General features: G+C 40.8%; 1 protein-coding gene across 2 annotated transcripts in view; it reads right to left on the minus strand.

Moving 5' to 3' along the window:
* The window catches only part of MARCHF11 (membrane associated ring-CH-type finger 11), a 115,359-nt gene extending 98,280 nt beyond the window's left edge, over window positions 1–17,079 (minus strand). The window contains exons 1-2 of one of the 2 annotated variants that reach the window (XM_005556863.5): window positions 16,336–17,079; window positions 15,036–15,191 (exon numbers count right to left, since the gene is read on the minus strand). In XM_005556863.5, the coding sequence (XP_005556920.3) occupies window positions 15,036–15,191; window positions 16,336–16,881 (702 nt within the window). In that variant the 5' untranslated portion in view covers window positions 16,882–17,079. The remainder of the gene's footprint in view (window positions 1–15,035; window positions 15,192–16,335) is intronic. The other variant, XM_073995097.1, reaches the window with a different exon arrangement.
* Window positions 17,080–19,673: the final 2,594 nt, after the last annotated feature.

The following is a 19,673-nucleotide window of genomic DNA, read 5'->3' on the forward strand; positions in this document are numbered from 1 at the left end:
ATAGGGAAAAACAAAATTGTTCCTTCACAAGTTATGGAAGAGGACAATTGCCTAAATCCATAGGTTAACAGAATATTCACAGCAATTCCATCTAGGGATTAAAAAAACATAATCTCAGACAGCACATATTCACCATGATTAGGGAATCTTAGACTGTGCTAAATTGATTACATCACAATCAGAAAGCAATCCCTACAATATTTGATTTTCATAAGGCTGTATTCCAGGAATAACATCATACAGGTCCAAAATCCATTACCCTATAATCCAACTATATGCTTTTTGTGAGAGGCACACTTTATATGCAAAAACCAAATAGGTTTAAAGTAAAAGGATGAAACAGTAAATCATACAAATAGTAAATAAAAAAGAACTTGAGTAGTTATATTAACATCAGGAAAAATAGACACGCAGACAAAGCTTGTTATTAGAGTGTTATGATTTGAATGATGATGTTCCTCTAAAATGTGTAGGTTAAAACTTAGTCATCAATGTAATAATATTAAGAGGTGGAGCTTTAAGAGGTAATTAAGTGATGAGGGCAAAGCTCTCATAGATGGGATTAGGGCCTTTATAAGAGGGCTAGAGGGAGTAGGTTTGCTTTCTTCTGTTCTTTGCCATGTGATAACATGGCATTTATCCTCCTTTTGACATTGGGTCCCTTCCATTAAGTGAAGACCCAGTGTCTGTCCCCTCCAGAGGATGCAGTAACAAAATGCCACTTGGAAGTGAAAGCTGGGCCCTCACCAGACACCCAACCTGCTAGTGATCCTGGTCTGCCAACCTCCAGAACTGTGAAAATGAATGTCTGCTATTTATTAAATTACCCAGCCTAGTGTAGTTTGTTGTAACAGCACAAACAAACTATGACATAGAGACAAAGGACATTCTGCAATAATGTAATGGTCAATCTATCAGGAAGATATAACACTTAAATATATTTGCAGCTAACAACCCAGTCTCAAAATATGTGAAGAAAAAATGGACGTAATTGAACGGAGAAATAGACAATTCAACAGTAATAGTTGTAAACGTCGATACCCCACTTTCAATAGAAGATTAACAAGGAAATAGAAGTCCTGAACAACACTATCAGCCACCACACCTAACACTATAAATCAACTACACCATACAGGCATCTATAGAACACTTCACCCTCTAGGACAGGTCGTATGTTAGGCCAAAGTCTCTTACCCAAAACACTTTGGGCCATATGTGTTTCAGGGTTCCAAACTGTCTGGATTTTTAAAATATAATATGGTGCATTTTCAGCATAGTATAAAACATCCACACCACCATCAGGATTTAGGTGAGCACCCTGTAGCCAATCACAATATTTCTACAGCAAAATATGTAATAACTATTGACCATAAATGAAATAAAGACTATAAATAATGTGAAGTTAAAGTCCACATGTTTTTGCCAAAAATAAATTGTAAAACAAAATTAAAAACCTATTGTTTCTACTTTAAAGGCATCTTTCAAACGTATCCATTTTTCTTCATCCCTGCCATCATCCTAGCAAAGGTCACCATTTTGTTCACCAAAGGAACATTTTAACAGTATCCATGCTTCTAGCCCTGCCTCTCTCCAGTCCAGTCTCCACAAAGCAACTGAAGGCATCTATTATATTATTATTATTGTTATTTCTCTGCCTGAGACTCTCCAACAACTTCCCACAGCTCTTGAGTGAAACTCCAATTCCTCATGACAGCTCCTATGCCTCCTCACTCAAAGCTGTCCAGCCACATGGTCCTTTTATTCCCTCAAACACCCAGTCCTTCCCTGCTTAGAGTCTTTGGTGTCACTCTTCCCCTTCTAGAATACTCTTCAAATAATAATTTTTCAAAGGTAGGATCGTCATCAACATTTAGGTCTAATCTCAGACGTCACCTCCTCAGACTTTCCCTACCCCTTCTATCTAGTCTTGGCCTTCCTTGTATTTTTTTTATTATTTTTTTAAATTTTTTAATATTTGTATTATACTTTATGTTCTAGGGTACATGTGCACAACATGCAGTTTTGTTACATATGTAGACATGTGCCATGTTGGTGTGCTGCACCCATTAACTCGTCAATTATATTAGGTATATCTCCTAATGCTATCCCTCCCCGCTCCCCCTGTCCCACAACAGGCCCCAGTGTGTGATGTTCCCCTTCCTGTGTCCAAGTGTTCTCATTGTTCAGTTCCCACCTATGAGTGAGAACACGCAGTGTTTGGTTTTCTGTTCTTGTGATAGTTTGCTGGGAATGATGATTCCCAGCTGCATCCATTTCCCTACAAAGGACGTGAACTCATCCTTTTTTATAGCTGCATAGTATTCCATGGTGTATATGTGCCACATTTTCTTAATCCGGTCTGTCACTGATGGACATTTGGGTTGGTTCCAAGTCTTTGCTATTGTGAATAGTGCCACAATAAACATACGTATGCATGTGTCTTTATAATGCTCATCATCACTGGCCATCAGAGAAATGCAAATCAAAAAACCACAATGAAATACCATCTCACACCCGTCAGAATGGCCATGATTAAAAAGTCAGGAAACAACAGGTGCTGGAGAGGATGTGGAGAAATATGAACACTTTTACACTGTTGGTGGGACTGTAAACTAGTTCAACCATTGTGGAAGACAGTGTGGCAATTCCTCAAGGATCTAGAACTAGAAATACCATTTGACCCAGCCATCCCATTACTGGGTATATACCCAAAGGATTATAAATCACCCTGCATTATTTTTGTTTGTTCGTTTTAACAAACTTCATTTTAGAGTAATTTTTTATTTATATAAAAGTTACAAAGGTTGTACAAACAATTGCCACACACCCTGAACCCAATTCCCCTATTGTTAATATCTTACATTGCTATAGTCTTATTTGTCACAACTAATAAACCAACGCTGGTACATTACTATTGACTAAGTTCCATACTTAGTTCTCTCATGACCTTTTTCTTTCCAAGATCCTATATCCAGAAGACCACATTACATTTAGTCATCATATCTCCTTAGTCTCTGGTTCGTGACAGTTTCTGAGACTTACCCTGTTTATTCTTCAGCTTTGAGAAGTACTCCTCAAGTTATTTTCTAGATTGCCCCCAGTTTGGTTTTGTCTGATGTTTTTCTCATGGTTAGACTATACTTACAGGTTTTAGAGAGGAAGACCACAGGTGAAATAATCTCATCACATCTCATACCAGAGGCACATGCGATCAACATGACTTACCAGTGATAATGCTATCAGTTATCACTGATAATATTAAACTTGATCACCTTGGTTACGTAGAATTTGCTAGCCTTCTCGATTGTAAAGGTATTTCCACATTCTTTCCACTCTATTATCAACCTACTCTTTGGAAACAAGTCACTGAGTACAAAGGATAGGGGGAATTGAGCTATACCTCCTGGAGGGGAGATTATATACATAAATTATTTGGGAGGCGAGAATTTTACCACTGAAGCACCAGTGCAATTATTTGGAATTCCGTAAGGGAGACTTGTCTTTTCTCTCCCATTTATTTATTTGTTTGATGATTTATTTGTATTGGTGTTCACCTACAGATTTTTATATTATAGTTCAAGTTACAATCCAAGCTAAATTGTTGCTCAAATATTTCCAGTTTTAGTCACTGGGGGTTCTTCCAGGTTGGCTCTTGTGTCCCTTTGATGACTTATCTCCATTTTTTTTGTTTTTTGAGCACTTCTTTACAATCTGGCACTACAAGGAGCTCCAGTCTCATATTGCATGTGACTATTTTTTTAATTGGAGAATGATGTTAGAAACTGACATCTGGTGCCAGGTGAGCTTATTCTCACTCAGGTGCCACGAATACTGAACCCCCTCAACAGACAAGAGCTAGAAAACATACATATGTATACTAATCAAAGTATAAGTATATGTGTAAATATTTCTATATTTAACCATGTCTATCAAGAGAGACAAAATGGATCATGTGATACTTGATTAGAGTGGAATACATCAATATAAACTCATGATTTGCTTAAGCCTGAGTTTATATAAACTATAAAAATCATTTTTACATATAGAATTGGTTACATATAGAAACATATATGGTTACATATAGAAACATTTACAAATATATATAGAAATTTATATATGTAACATTTATATATCTTTCACAGATACGTAAATTTCTACATGGTTACATATATTTCTATATATAATCATTTATATAGAAACGGTTACATATGTATGAAATATAGAAATGATTACAATGCATAGTCAATATAGAAATAGCTACAAATGTATAGTTTATATAAACTCATGCTTAAGTGGAGCATGAGTTTATAAGAATGTACCCCACTCTAATCAAGTACATGATCCATTTAGCACACTCTTTTTAATCATCCAGTATATTCGTCAGGTTTCACCAGAGAAGCAAAACCAATAGGATGTGTGTGTGTGTATACATATGAGTGTGAGGAACATACAACGATGTTCATTTACTTATGAAGAGTTTATGTCCTAACATGACTCCATTGTAAGCTGAGGAGCATACTGAATGCATATCAGTTTCACACCATCATGAAACTGAAAAATTGTAAGTCAAACCATTGTAAGTTGGGAACTGTCTGTATATACACGTGTGTGTGTGCACATGTGTGTGCGCGCATGTGTGTAAAGAGAGTAATTATAAGGAACTGGCTCACACAACTATGGAAGGTGACAAGTCCCAAGATCTGCAATCAGAAGCTGGACACTCAAAAGAGCCAAGACTGTGGTTCCAGTGCAAGTCCAAAGGCATGAGAATCAAGAGGGAGGAAAGCACAGATCTGAAAGCCTACTAGTCCAAAGGCTGTTACATTTGAGACCCAGAAAGATCCAGTGTTTCGGTTGAAGTCCAAAGAAAATAATGATGTTCCAGCTTGAAAACAGGTAAGCCGAGTTCTCTCTAAGTCAAGGGAAGGTCAGCCTTTTTGTCCTAGTCGGGCTTTGAACTGACTGGCTGCAGCTCTCCCACATGAGGGAGGCCATCTGCTTTCGAGTGTGCTTTGTCTGTCTACCAATTCCAGTGTTCATCCGCCCAGAAACACCTTCACAGACATACCCAGAACACTGTCTGACCAAATACCTGGGCTCCCCATGACACATAAAATTAACTCTCACACCCAGTTTATTTCCATTAGCATCATTAACACAATCTATAATTAACTAATTTTTGTATTTATTTGCTCCCTTGTTTTTCTTCTGTTCCTTACCATCAATAATTTAAGTTCTAGAAGCAGAGGCCCTGCTTGTTTTAACCAACTCTGTAACTCTACGGCCTAGAACAGTGTCTGTTATGTAGTAGTGGTTTATGTGTTGAATCAATGAAAAAAGAATAAAAAAGTACGAATTATCAATTTAAAAGTACCAATTTCTACTATCGGTAATGTAGTAGAAAACAATAAAAAATACTTTGAGGCTACCTCTAGAACATGAGTAAAATCATCTTCCAGACCAAAATATAAACAAACACACACCGATCCGTCACTGTGTCACGTTATATGAATAATCATGGATCCATCATCACTTCATACTGGAATTCTCCCCATGGGCAATTCAAGGTATGGCTGGTGTTTTTCCCTGAAGCTTACTGTAGTAGAGTTTAATCATGTCCAAAATAAAGCAGCATATTTCTTTTTCAAGTTTTATTTTCTGTAACAGATATTGCTTTCAGTCTTAGTGGTATTCAGCTTGAGGGGAGTAAGTAGACAGGAGGCAGGGAGATTCATCACCCATCCTTATATGTTTCACCAAATCACTCGACATCTTTCCAATATCAAAGCATCTTTCATTCCATAGCCTAGGAACCATGTCACCCACAGCTACCCAAAAAATTCTGGCACAGTTAGTTGTAATCTTGTTGGCTTAGCATGTTTTAATGTCTTTCAACTACTTCTCAAATTGCTGAAAACCTTGCCTAGATTTGAAAATGATTTTTTTTTTTTTAACAGAAGCTATGATAGTATGACTGAGAGAGACCACTGTGAAAGCAAAGACTGTTTAGGAGGAGACAGAAAGGTGGTTTTGCATTCAAAATTTCTTTCTGCTTCCAGGGGAAGAAAGCGTGGCATGGTTGGCCCTCGAGAATGCCACGGAGGCAAAGACTTCCCCCTATTCACTGTGCCCTTCTCTCCATGGGGCTGGAGGTCTCACTGGAAACCTCCCACTTACTCATTCCCACACAAAAGATGAGAGTTAGATGATGTTAGGAAAAGGAAGAAAGAGATGGAAGAAGGACAAGACAGATATTTACTGAATGCTCAATACAGGCCTGGCAAATCCTATGCTCTTCACTAGTCTAAGATTTTTATTTCCTTTATTTAAAAAAAAAATAGAGAGGGCCCTTGTATACATATTTATGTTTTTTTAAAAATCTACAAATATAACATAGGAAACAAGTTAATACCAGGGAGAGAGTTGGGGGAAAGAGAACAGGGCAAAAGTATTTCCTGCGGGCTCTGGAAAACTGGTTAATAAGAATATAAGAAAAGTCCCCTCACATTGTGTGAAAGAGGCTTCCTTCTTAAAGCCTCTTCTAACAGATTGAACAAACCAAGGCAAGCCTATGTAAGTGTTCTGAAACAATCCCTTATTCATTTGAACGATTCTGTAGCTCAGAGTCCTGACACAAATGGAGTAGGGAGATGAAATCTTGTACAACCACAAGACCATATCAAACAACGGAGTGCCTGGGGCATTCCTGGAATAAGAGCTGGATACTTATGGGAGGCATCCCCCCCACCCCCAACACCCCAGGTCCAAATTAAGCACTTGGCCACCCGCACCAAATCAGTATACCAAAAAGCGAAGTAAAACTAAAAGGCACATGAAGGCAACAATGGAACTCTATCGTTGTAATGAAGGGACATCCACTGTCCAGGTGTCATAGGTCAAAATGAGCCAACTCAAAGAGGTAAAAACTAGAGAGAAAGCATCTTTTTAGATGGTAGTTTTCAAAGCATTCCACTCCTAAGGGAAGGATGGAATAAGAAATGTGTCCTCAATAAGTTTCCTTATTGACTTTGCCGATATAGAAACGTTTCCGGGTTTTTGTCATGTCTTCCCAAATAACAGGTTCCAGTCCACCTCTTCTTGCATCGACTTCATTTGGCTAAATCATGTGGAACAGCTTTTGAATTATGAGTTGCACTCATAGGGAAGATGTTGTCAGATATCCAAGGATACAGAAAGCACAAACCACAGTGCAGTTTTTCTTGGCCAACTCCTCTGTCTGCCATCCATTTACTTGTAATTGTAGATAATTATCTACTCATCAGTCCATTCCCTGCTATTCTGAAGGGTCGGAAGTACTCTCATTCTGCCCTCAGAGTCATCCCTTTCTACTCTCAGAAGGTCCCAAAATAGAAAGAAGCCGAGTTTCCTTTATACCAATCCCTTTATCAAAACATCAGTCACATCACAGCACAGCTACATGCCAAGGCAAAGCAGGAAATTAGTGAGGAGGAAATAGCCTGTTCTCTGGCTACATCTCCCCGGGTTTGAGTATTGTATTCACCGGTGGAAAATCATTTTTGAAGTTATGCTACAACTGTGCAAACTGCTCATCAAAACAAGTCACCTTGTTTTCAGCCAGGTGGCAGATTTCACACCAAAAATTTGTATCCAGTAGATGCTCCTAGCAGCTCATCTATATCCATGATCATACGGTAAAATTTCCAACAAATTATTCAAATTCCCTGAACAAATGCTAGAAGAAACCCTTCAACCAGTGACAATCTCAAGAAAGCGAGGGTGTCACACATGGGTAATTCCACATTCACAGTCTTTTTCCATGACATTTTATTTTTTGAAAAGAGCAGATATGTCTTACTGGAAGCTTGTATAAAAAAAAAAAAATCTAGGTTTAAAAAGACAGATCTCTGTGTTACTCTCAAGGCTTTTTTCCTATGGCCTGAAGAACTGAACATACTTGCCCAGGCAACTTGAGAATAGCATTATTAGAAGATCAACTTGAGATACCAGTTGAAAATTAACAATTATTAGATGGCTAATATATGGGTAATGAATGCAATTTGATTTCCCTAAGTCATATTCTCACTGCAGAAATAATATAACCTCCATGGTTCTGGCCACCTTACAAAAACACTCAGGTATGCATCTATTCATTCATTTATTCATTCATACCATAAATATTCATTGAATGCCCACAAAGTGGCCAAGAAAATGAATGTCAGCAATATTGAGCTGTGTTATATAATGTGCTCTAAAACCTGTCCCACTCATTGCTATGCTTGTCCCTCAGAATGAAAGATGAGAAACCTAAACAAATTAAAATAATCTCATTTCAAGACATTCAGAAGGGAATATTCCAAGGATATTTACTGGACTGAAGACAGCCTCGGGCAGGGTAAGAGCATTGTCTGAAATGTCTTCCCGGACTCACGGAGAGGAGGACAGTGGCCTGTTCCAAGGACACTTATTCTGAGATGCCCCTGCTTTCCACTCCTGACTTAACCAAAGTGACTCCTCAGAATTTAGGATTTGAGTCTGATATGACCAAGAAACTGTTTCAAAGAAGCAATGGTTTTAATATTTAATACTGAGAAGTTAATAGCATTTCATTATGGAGCTAAAATGCCATCGTTTTCTAAATAATATAAGTTTATAATAAGTTCATTCAAAATTACAAAGAAACATAGAAATTTAGAAACATCCCACCCATTGAATTTTCTAAGAGGCCATAAAAACCTAAGTCCAAATCAATACTCCATATGCTTAAATTACTACCAAATGCAGCTGTGTGAACCCAGCTCACCACCTGTTTTTGTGTGGCCCATGAGTTTTTATATTTTCACACAGCAGGGGAAACATTTTTTCTAAAAAGAATACTCTTTCTTGACACATTAAGCTGATATGAAATTCAAATTTCAGTCTCTATAAGTAAAGTTTTACTGGAACACAGCCATGCTCATTTATTTATACAGTGTCTATGGCAGTTTTCATACTAGGACAGTAGCTTATAATGGCCCTCCTAGCCTAAAATATTTCCTGTCTGACCCTGCAGAGGAAAAGTCTTCTAACCACTAATTTAAACAGTAATACAAATGTTATCAAGTGAAGAGAGTTTGGAGCCAATGACAAGGCTCCTCTACCCAACCACTGCCAAATCTTCTTGCCATCCTGACTTGCTTTAACCCATGAGTCGACCCACTTCTGCCTAGGATGTTCTTTCTTCTACAGGAAGCTGGGTGGGGGGCAAACAAAGCACAGAAGAGGAAGGTGTCCAAAGGGAAATGCATTTCAAAGGTCTGGAAAATGTAGAAAAGTAGAAGGTGTGTAGAGAAGGAAGTCCTGAAGGGTATCATCTATAGGGTCCACATTGTCCCCAAGCCTCATTCTAAATAGCTTAGAAGCAAATACCAGGGCACAATGCCTTAAATGACCTTTGGCTCCTTTTACCACTGTCTCAGAACCATCTGGCTTAGGAGAAATTGTAAAATCACTGTACATGTAGTCTGTAAAGTAGATAAGATGGCCATAGTAATATACAAAGTAAAATTTATGTATTTTATTCAGCAGAAAATCATTCATCTCTTCTAGGAAGTAAAATACAGACTCTTATTTTTTGAAAGTTAGTAAGCAAATGAAACAAAAATAACTCCTAAGGTGAGAAAATTGCCTCGTGATGTGCTGTTCATTTTGACATTTTTAGTTACCTACAAAATATGCCAGGATAGACATTTAAATCTTACATCTCAGCATGGTTTTTTAGTTATTCAGGCATGGTAATAAAAAAAATCTCCCCTCAGTTTGTTGTTTGCTATTAAATCTGCAGAGAATGGAAGTAAGAGAAAAAGTCAAAGGGGTGGCTCACTGTGTCACAGGCTGCACATATGCAGACATTTTTAAGCCATGAAATGCAAATGTCTTGAATGATTTCAAATGACAGCATGCAATGCAGATACAGCTCATGCTCTGATGTTTTCTTGATACATTTTCAAAACCAAAGTCAGTTTTCAATGATAATTTGTCAGCTCCTCTTAGCGCATCAGCTACACCCTACTAGCAATCAGTTCTGAAGGTGGAAATGCCCCTTTCATGATAGAGCCCCATTTAGAAAAATAATGACCACGGGTTCCTCAGAAAGTTAATTAAAGTTCTATATATGTTTTACAAGAAGGAAGGTCTGCAAGCTGTACCTAAAAAGGATAGCCAAATAAACCCACCTGCTAGCTAATTCCCCTCTGATTCAAATCCATTATGAGGAATCCCAGGGTTTTAAGAACATGGATAAAAATGAAAAATAATCTCAAGTCCTTCTCTTTGCTAAGAGATTTCCCAGTCATTCTTACTGCGACAAGAAGATCTGCTGCTGACAGCACATTAGAAGAGTTTTAAAGGAAAAGGAGTAAGAGAAAGTCTAATAAAAAAATAGTATAGGCCAATAACAATGGCCAAAGCCTAAACCCTGAAAAGGTCTATGGACCACATGCAAGTCTCTAACCCTTCCCAAGTAGGCAAGACAGGCAGATAACACTGGTCCTTTCCTCTGGTGCTCCAAGCAATGAAGGAGGAGGAAGAAGGAAAGTTGGTGAACACCACGATTCCCTGTAACTGATGCTCAGCCATTACCCCTTCTGTGATTGTCCCCAGAAATCTCAGACTTCTCTGACCTTCTACCTACTCACAGGTTACATGCACCCCACCTGACAGGGGCCGTTCTAAAGCATAAACAAAGTATGGCTGCCTGACCTTGAATAGTGCTGCCCTGTGCTTGGCCACATTTAAGAGCATCTCATTGCTCCAATTACGAGTAGACTCCAATAAGGACATAAATAAGACCCACAGTGAGGGACATCTGGAGAGTAAGTATGCTCACCGCATTGAGATCATTATATCTCATTACATCTGCTTTTAAAAATGCTGATTCATTCATTACGGATGTCAACTGATGTGGTCAGAAACTGAGGTGGGATCCCAGAAAAAGCAGGGAATAAAAATCCAAGGGTAAAGAAGGATATAGAAAGAGGAGCCATTAACTTCACTTTGAGACACAATGAGAAGTAAACAAGAAGGACCTGTGGAAGTGAGCAAGTGAAGGTCCCCATCTCTAAGCTGACTGAACAGATCATAATATCCAGAGTCAGCATTTAAATGGCACCTGCTATGGGCCAGGTGTCATTCTAAGCATTTCACACGTATTTATGTGTCTAATTCTCAAAATAAGGTATAAGACAGGTGCTATTGTCAACTCCTTTTTGAAGATGAGTCAATGGAGATACAAAGAGTTTAAGTAGCTTTTCTAAAATAACATAGATATTACCTTCCATTTACATAGCTTTTTCTTCATTTAGGCAGTACAGTCTGTCTTTTATAGAAAGTTTATAATTTCACATACAATACTTTATCCCATAAATGTTATCTCTTCAAAGATCCATCATGCCTCTGGAAAAAATACTGAAACCATTCATAAACTGGAATATGGTTTAATTAATGTATAATGCTCCCAACATCTCAAAATAAAGCTGATCTTATAAGTCCACGCATTTCACTAATTTGGGGCCAGATTCAAAACAGAACTAGCCTTTACTCTCAAATTGTCCTTAACGCATCATCTTGGATATGTTAATAAATAAAATAGATTCTGCCAGTAGATAGGAAGGCAAATGCATTTTTATTACCTCAAATGTCTTAATTAACTCCTACTGCTAATGATATGGCAATTAAGGTTTAACTATGTTGCAAAGGATACATCTGCTAGATTTCTATTGGGTCATACTGCCAAGCATCACTGAAATCCAATAAAATTGGGAGGTTAGACGCCAATTCTCAAAGAATTCAAATCTCAATGAGAAAAACAAGTGAAACTAAGGTGTTAGGTTCACTGCAGCATGTTTTCCTCACACACACCTGTTTCCTGAAAACTGCCTTTCTCTGTCCTCATCTTCCTCTGAGCACAAGGAAATACAACGTGGTAATACTCGCTCATGAAAGTGTTTGAGGATATACATCAAGCACCACTGGTAAGTTCTTGCATACACTGTTTTAACCTCCTTTGGTTCAGAGCCCTGGAAGGGAAGTTATGGTGATATGTGCTGATCTACCTGGACTTCATGAGGACCAAATGCAGAGACCAGGTCAGGAAGGCAGGGCCATTTTAGAAGCTAACTCCTATGGTGGATAAAGATGGCCACTCCCTTTAAAAGAAGGGCCAGACTCCAGAAGTGGAGTCTATTTTCCCTTCTCTTGAATCTGAGTTGGGCCTCTGTCTAGCTTTATACAAAAGAATGCAGCAGATGGGGAACCACATCACTTCCAAGGCCACGACTTAAGAGATTTGTAATTTTCACTTTCATGCTCTTGGAACCCAGTTATCACAGGGAAAAGCAGCAGTCACATGGAGGGAGAACTGAGACACCAGGTGGCAGCCCCAACTGAGCTTCCAGCCAACAGCCAGCACCAAAACCAGGTCAAATGGGCAAGCCTTGTTGGATGTTCCAATCCAGTTAAGCCTCTGGATGATGATAGCTTCAGGTGATGTTGTATGCAGAGAAAGACATCTCAGCTGACCTCCATCAACCCACAGATTCTGAACAGATCATAAATGACAGTTGTTGTTTAAAGCACTAAGTATTGAGATGGCTTATTATGCAACAGTAGACAGTCAAAACCTTCCCAAAGCATCTTAGAGACCCAGGTTGAAACTAGTTCCTGCTTGCTACAGCCTTTTCCAGGACAAGTCATGACAGATTCAGAAACATGAAGGTGGCTAGGATGGGACTGAGATGCACACTTTCCAACAGGGCGGCCCTGAGCCAGACTGACTAAGTCTGAATCCTGGCTTTGCCTTTTACTAGATAGGTACCTAGTAGAAGTTACTTAACTTTACTGTGCCTCAGTTTCCTTTTAAGTAAAATAGAAATATTCCTCACCTCTTAGATTTGTCATGAAGATTAAATATCCGTATCCATATACGTAAAACGTTTAGAACAGTGCGTGGCAAAGTATTTGTGAATATTATTATTTGTTCTCTGTTCTGGTCTACATCCAAGAAACCACCTGCTCACAAGGGATTGGCCTCACACAGATACAAGTGTATCTGATGTAGTCCTGGAAAGTTATTTCATTTCCAGCATGTTCTGAGCTATCATCATCACATCCGTATCAACTTTGTTTCTACATATGATTTTGTAGGTCACTACAACAATCAGATCAGGTTACAGGTAATAGTAGTATTTACAGATGTCATAATAAAATTAATCCTAAATATGCTAGTAGTACTGGATTAGTTTTTGGGTTTTAGTTCTTTTTTGGGGAAAAGGAAAATCATATGCATAGTTTGGGGAGTTACTTCTTAAAAAATAACTATGGAATCTTTTTTAAATGAAGCAAGAGATAGTAGTAACCAATTCCGTTTGCTATAGGATTAAAATTAGTAAATACTATTTTTCCCCAGCTCTTTATCTCTTCTTTATTTTAAAATGTCCACCAAGTACTTATCTCTATTTACTTCAAAATTAATCATCCCAAATGAATTAACATATAGTTGCCATAAGCTCAAGCTTTTGAAATAATCTTCTGTTTCAGCCAATGAGCGTCTGCCTATAGCTCTTCTCATGGAACTTTTCTCTAGAGCCCAAAACTCTCTCATTTCTTATCTTCCCACATCCTTCTATAGATAAAACTGTTGTAGATCCAGTTATACTACCTATATGCTGTCTTTGAAAATGGTTTCATCTATTTTTCAAGACAACTATGATGGATTCATAAATTGATACCCAAGAAGTTCAATCAGAGGTTCTGGGAAAAGGTGTCAGGTTTGTGCCTGTCTTCAGCATGATAATATCACTCATCCATATTATTTATGCTTTCTCTTTCCAAATTATTCATAAGCCCTAGGTCAGCTTGAGAAATACATATTTTCATTTTGTGCTTGCTAATCATGCATTAAATGGAGACTATCAGAGATGCAAATTAATTGCAAACTATATAAAGGATGCAAAAATTCTAAACTATGAAATTTAAATTCTTAATGCACTAGTAATTCAACTTCCAGGTTCCTTCCGCAAACACTAATAGTTCCACCTATATTACATTGCTGAATAAAAACCAAACTGGGTGATTTAGATAGCAACAAGGAACACGAGAGTTTATTACATTTTCCCCTCCCAGCTTCGCAATTCCCTATTCTTTTTCCTTCCATCATTCCTTTGCCTCTGTTTTGAACCCTATTCTTTTATTTCTACTTAACTTCAGCCTACCAGATAACATTAATTACACATTATTCTGCTTTTCCTTAAGATGGCATTCCTAATATTGTATATTCTACCTGTCTGTTCAAAGAACCTGAATCTGTTTCACAATAAATTTTAGGCCTATTTTCCAGGGCATTTGTAGATTTATGTGTATTGTGTTATTATGTGATTAACACAAAAAGTTTAAGAAAATGTAAGAATACTATTTCAGTAGTATTATTGAGAGTAACTGTTGCGATTACTTCTGCATCCACTATGTAGCTGAACACAGCAAAGAAGAAAATCAGCAAAAATTTAACTGCGAAAGAACATCATATGAAAAAGAAAGCCTGGTTAAGTGGAAAGAGCATTCAGATTAGAACTAATAGGTTCAACCAAAATTTTCATACCAGTAAAGTTTTGCTTTACTTGTATCTGTTCTCCATAAATGGAGCCCACTAGAGCTTAAACGCTTAAGTTAACAAAATATTAATAAAATCAACTGTGTAACATTTCTAATGAATAAAATTGATGTAAGTGGGGTTATAAGTCATCTTACCAACTTGCCTTTTTAGAAAAAAGATGGGTATCATTTTATCAATAAGTAAAAAATTAATGAAGGAAACCATTTAATTAAATGTCTTTTGAGTTTCTCAGATAAAACGTCATGGCTTTCTCAAAACACATGTTTACAAATTCTAAATCTTGGTTTTAATGTAATTTGCACAAAATGTTTTTAAGTAGCATAAGTAAATATCCTTAGTAATAACTAAGCTTAAGTGCATTCATGTTAACAAAATTATTTCAGGAAAAATAAATGTTGAAACTGCTTACCTGGCAAGGTTGTTTCATTTTAATGGCTATAACATGGTATCTATAGCAGCAGAGTTCACAGGTCCAGGAACCTCTCTCACTGATCCACTTTAGCAGGCACAGCTGATGTGTATACCGAACTGACCCATCACATCGGCAGGGATTCAACAGCTCACCCTAAAAAGAAAACAACTCAGTGTGAATATTTGTGTCTGTGGCTCTATTTTAAAAACCTAATGCTTCCTTTCTTTTCTTTCAAAGCCATTTACTCAGGATACAGCATCAGGCTCTATCCTAGGAAATGAAATTAAAATTTTATACCTCTGATGGGAATGAAACTAAAGTCTTAAAACTATTTCAAAGATATTACTTACAGTTATGACATAAATGTTCTACCAACATACAAAATGTCTGCAAGATATAGCTCCCAATACCCGTGGGGGAAGGCTGTACTATTAAATCTCTTTAATAACTTTTAAGTGGATGGTCAGATGCATTTCCTCTGCAGTTATTCTTAATCATTGCTAAAGAAGAAACGCACGGCATCCCAGAAAGCGGCATTATGCTTTTATTTTTCTAAATGTAGCATCATAAATATTGACTTAGGGCACTATATTCCTGAAAGCCTGTATATTCTTATGCAATTTCCTTACTTTTAAAAACATTACACCTAATGTTTTCTCAGACCACACATTTGTAAGGGACATATGCTATCCTTTCCTCTGCATGATTACTCTCACATAAGTTTGCATGCACCTACAATGGTGTTTATAATTTTAGGATTGTGTTGCTGACAAAATATAACGTACATTGTTGGCATAATTGCCTTTCTTTCAAAGTCCATTCCTATTTCTCTTGTAAAAACTATCACATGCTTTTCATATCCATGAGATTAAGTCACCCAAATTTGCAATAAGGAAAGACTCTGCCCTTTCTGGTTGTGATATGACATCCGTCTCAAGATACATCTGTAGAAAACGGACTTCACCTTACATCTGATAGGTTTGCTTCTAAGCATAAACCAAAATTCATCGAATAATTCACAAAAGGTACTTTTGGCATTATCACTAAAGCACCTGAGGAACATGTACCTGCTAAGCCATGAAGGAAAAAAAAAGTGTAGATGAAATTAAACCCAGTATTCGCCACTGGGACATTTTTATTTGCCTTCACAGGAATGGAAAGGGGAACGCACACTGGAGCTAGCGCTCACAGGGCAGAACCAGAGGAGCCTGTCTGGAGGCAACTGGGAGGGAGGCGTGCGCTGTCCGTGGTGCTGAAAGCTTGACCGTTGCGAGCTGGAGCCGCCGCCGGGCCTTACCTGCTCCGCGCCCTGGAAGCAGATCTTGCAGATGGGCTGGTGGTGCTGGTGCTGGTGCCCAGAGCGCTGGTCGCCGCCGCCACTGCTGCTGCTGCGGCTGCTGCACACCGAGCGCGTCTCGGGCTGGTCTCCGGCGCCCCGCCGCTCGCCCTCGCCGCCCGCGCTGGCCTCAGACTCCCCGGGGCCGCCTTTCGCTGCCGCCACCTCCGGGAGGCGCCTAGGACCTTCCCCGGAGTCGCCGGCCGCCGCCACTTCCTGGCCGGCGGGCTGCAGGGGCAGGGGCGGGGGCGGCAGCTCGTCCGCACCCCTGCGCCGCTGGGCCACCTCCCCTGGCGGCTCGCTCGGCCCCGCGGCGCGCTCGGGGGTCGCGGGGGTCGCGGGGGGCGCGGGGGGCGCGGGAAGCGGCGGCAGGTAGCGCGGGGCCGCGGGGACCGGGGCCGGCTCTCCTGGCGGCGGCGGCGGCTGGGGAGGTTGCGGGGGCGGCTCGGCGTCCCGGCTCTCCGCCCCGCGACACCGACTGCCGCCGTGGCCGCCCTCAAAGCTCATGGTTGTGCCGCCGCCGCCCTCCTGCCGGCCCGGGCTCTGGCTGCGGGGAGAGAGAGCGCGGAGGGGGTGGGAGGGAGGGGGGAAAAGGAGGGAGGGGACCCGGGCGCCTGGGGCTGGGGGGCGGGACGGGGAAGGGGTGCGGAAGGCCCGGCGGCGGCGGCAGGAGCGGCTGTTCGGTGGAGCCGCCGGCTCGGCTCTGATGGAGGCGGCGCCGAATTCGGCTGCGCGTGAGAGCCGCGCCGCGGAGCGGGGGGGCCGGGGAAGCGAGGGGGCGGGAGGGAGGAGCGGCGCGGCGGGGGCGGCGGGGCGCGGGCGCGGGCGCGGGCGCGGGGTGGGTGGGGGGCGCGGGTCGGCGGGACGTAGCTCGGCGTTCAGCCCCGAGGGGGCGGGCTGGAAGTGGGGGATCCCTCCGCCGCCTCTACGGGCCGGACCCGCGGCCGCTCCCGTCGGTTCCGGGGCGGATGACCCCTCTCCAAACGGCGCAGCACTGCGGCTCTCGTGAGCGGGGAAGGAGGGGGCAGGGGAGAGGCCGCGGGTCCAGAAACCGTTACTGGATGGGCCGGTGGGATGTGGCGCGGGCCGGGTGGGGGCGCGAGAGTGTGAGCCGAGACCCGCGTGGGTTTGGGGGCGCGCCGGAACCGGCTGAGCAGTGGCGCGGGAAAGGGCGCGGGACCCGGGACTGTAACCGCCACTTCCCGGCGCTCGCTTCCCGGCTTGGAGCCCTCAAGGGCACTCTCAGGGATCCCCGAGAGCCTTAAAACAGAAGTCTCTGTTTTTTAACCTGTGTCCTCTCCCTGACTGTCCCGCCCTCGAATCCCTGTGTCCTCCTCACCCGCTCCCTCCTTCAGTGAGCATCCCGGGTTGTTGGTAAAAATCTTGGTGCCTGGGAGGTCAGAGCTTCGTCTCCTGAAATGGTTTATAGTAGTGAACCCTGGCGCCACGTTCTGTGGCTTATGATCACTTTCGTCCTCGCCGCATGAGGAAGCATATGACACCGCCCCTTACCCTGGAAAAGTGGCTGCAGCTTTCCCCAGATCTTAGTTTTACTCACCCCGAAGTCAATTTCTCGATAACTCCACCCTGCAAAACCTCTGTGGGACTCATCTTCAGGACAGAGCTACAGTTTTCTTTCCGGGGGGGGAAAAAATCCCCACCTGCAAGGAACTAGGCGGAGAATCGTGCACATGCAGTAGTTTCCAAATCCGTGCAGTGTGAGATCATAAAGCATCGGATTTGTATGCGGCAATGTGTCTATCCAAATTTTCACTGATGTGACGCTTTCAGTCTTTGACACAAACGACACAAAGCAGTCATTTTTGGCCGTGTTTCGTAGCTGAAGACCCAGAATCAGAAAGACAAAATAACTTGTTCAAGGTTATAGAACTATTAACAAAGAACTTCTGTGTTCCCTGACTCCAGATTTTCTGGTTCAAATGCCAATAATGTTTTCTTCCAATCCTTTCTTCTGCCTCCTAAAATAGTATTGTAGTACATTGTGTGTTTGGCGCCATTGACTCCCATTAATAGTTAGATACTCTGTAATGGCTGAGATAAACTACTAGCTTAAGTTCATTTTTCTAGTTCACGTTTTGGCAGTAAAAAGTATATTTGATTCTTAAAGAAGACCTACCTCTTTTGATAGAAATTAGTTTCATTTGCTAGAGAGAAACGGTTGTGAAAAATAATTCAAGAATGTTTTGTCACAAATGGCCTCTGATGAACTAGTTTCCAGGAATGTCCTCTAACACTTAGCCCCTTCAGACTGGCTATTTTTGGTAGCAGAGTGGCAGGCAGCAAGCACATTTTTAAAACAATAATCTCCAGGAACTTATCACGTTGAAGAAATGTGGTTGTAGATATGCTTTCATTTTTGGTCTTCACCTGTCAGAATGACAACACAAGTTTGTGTGTTGCCACAGTCAAGATAATCATAAGCCTTATGATCATCATAAACCTTCTTCATAAGTTCTCGAGTTAAAGGGTGTCTAGATTTGTACAGAATCCCCCAAATTCCATTTATGACTAGTAGATTTCTACCAGGTGTGACAAAGTGCATCATTACTCGAAGGACAGCATAAAAGCTATGGGTTTTCTATAAACGGTGTAGAATAATTCAGACAGCAAAGCGGCATGGATAAAGGGGGAAAAGGCCACAAGGCTAGATGTGTCCTCTCAGTTAATTGTTTCTGAAAAATAAAAAAAAAATTAAGTTTTCTTGCTAAGTTGGGTAGCCACATGAGATTCTTTCCTAGTTTCAGTGACCTCCAAAGCTGACCGGTCCCTAAAGAAGGGAAACTTATTCATGATCTTCAGTTAACCCAATGAATTTTCAATGGATCCAGGCAAAACACCTCCTTTCTAACTTTGACTACATCCTCTGTCATAAAAATATAAAATAATGGAATGCAGAAAGGATGAATTCCTCTCAGCTGCTGGCACCCAAGTGGAAGAGAGATGGAGACACAGACATCAGATAGAGCAGTGCACCGGCAGCCACTGACAGCCATCAGTAGCAAGGTGCATCTGCCAACTGAAAATGAATGAGGGGAAACACAGGTTTATTAAATTTGAGCAGATACTGAAAGGATGATCAAATCTTCAAGATGCCAGTAAATGAGCTGTTCATTCATTTACTTGTTTAAGCCAAAATCCTAGGTGTCATCCTTGACTTTACATCATACGTTCAGTGTGCCAAAATTTCTTTCAAATGTACTTTCAAAATATTTACCAAATTTCACTACACCTTTTCACCTCCATCCCCACCATCCCAATTAAAACCACCATTATAATGC

This window comes from Macaca fascicularis, chromosome 6, assembly GCF_037993035.2.
Source record: "Macaca fascicularis isolate 582-1 chromosome 6, T2T-MFA8v1.1".
In the NCBI taxonomy this organism is placed as follows: domain Eukaryota; kingdom Metazoa; phylum Chordata; class Mammalia; order Primates; family Cercopithecidae; genus Macaca; species Macaca fascicularis.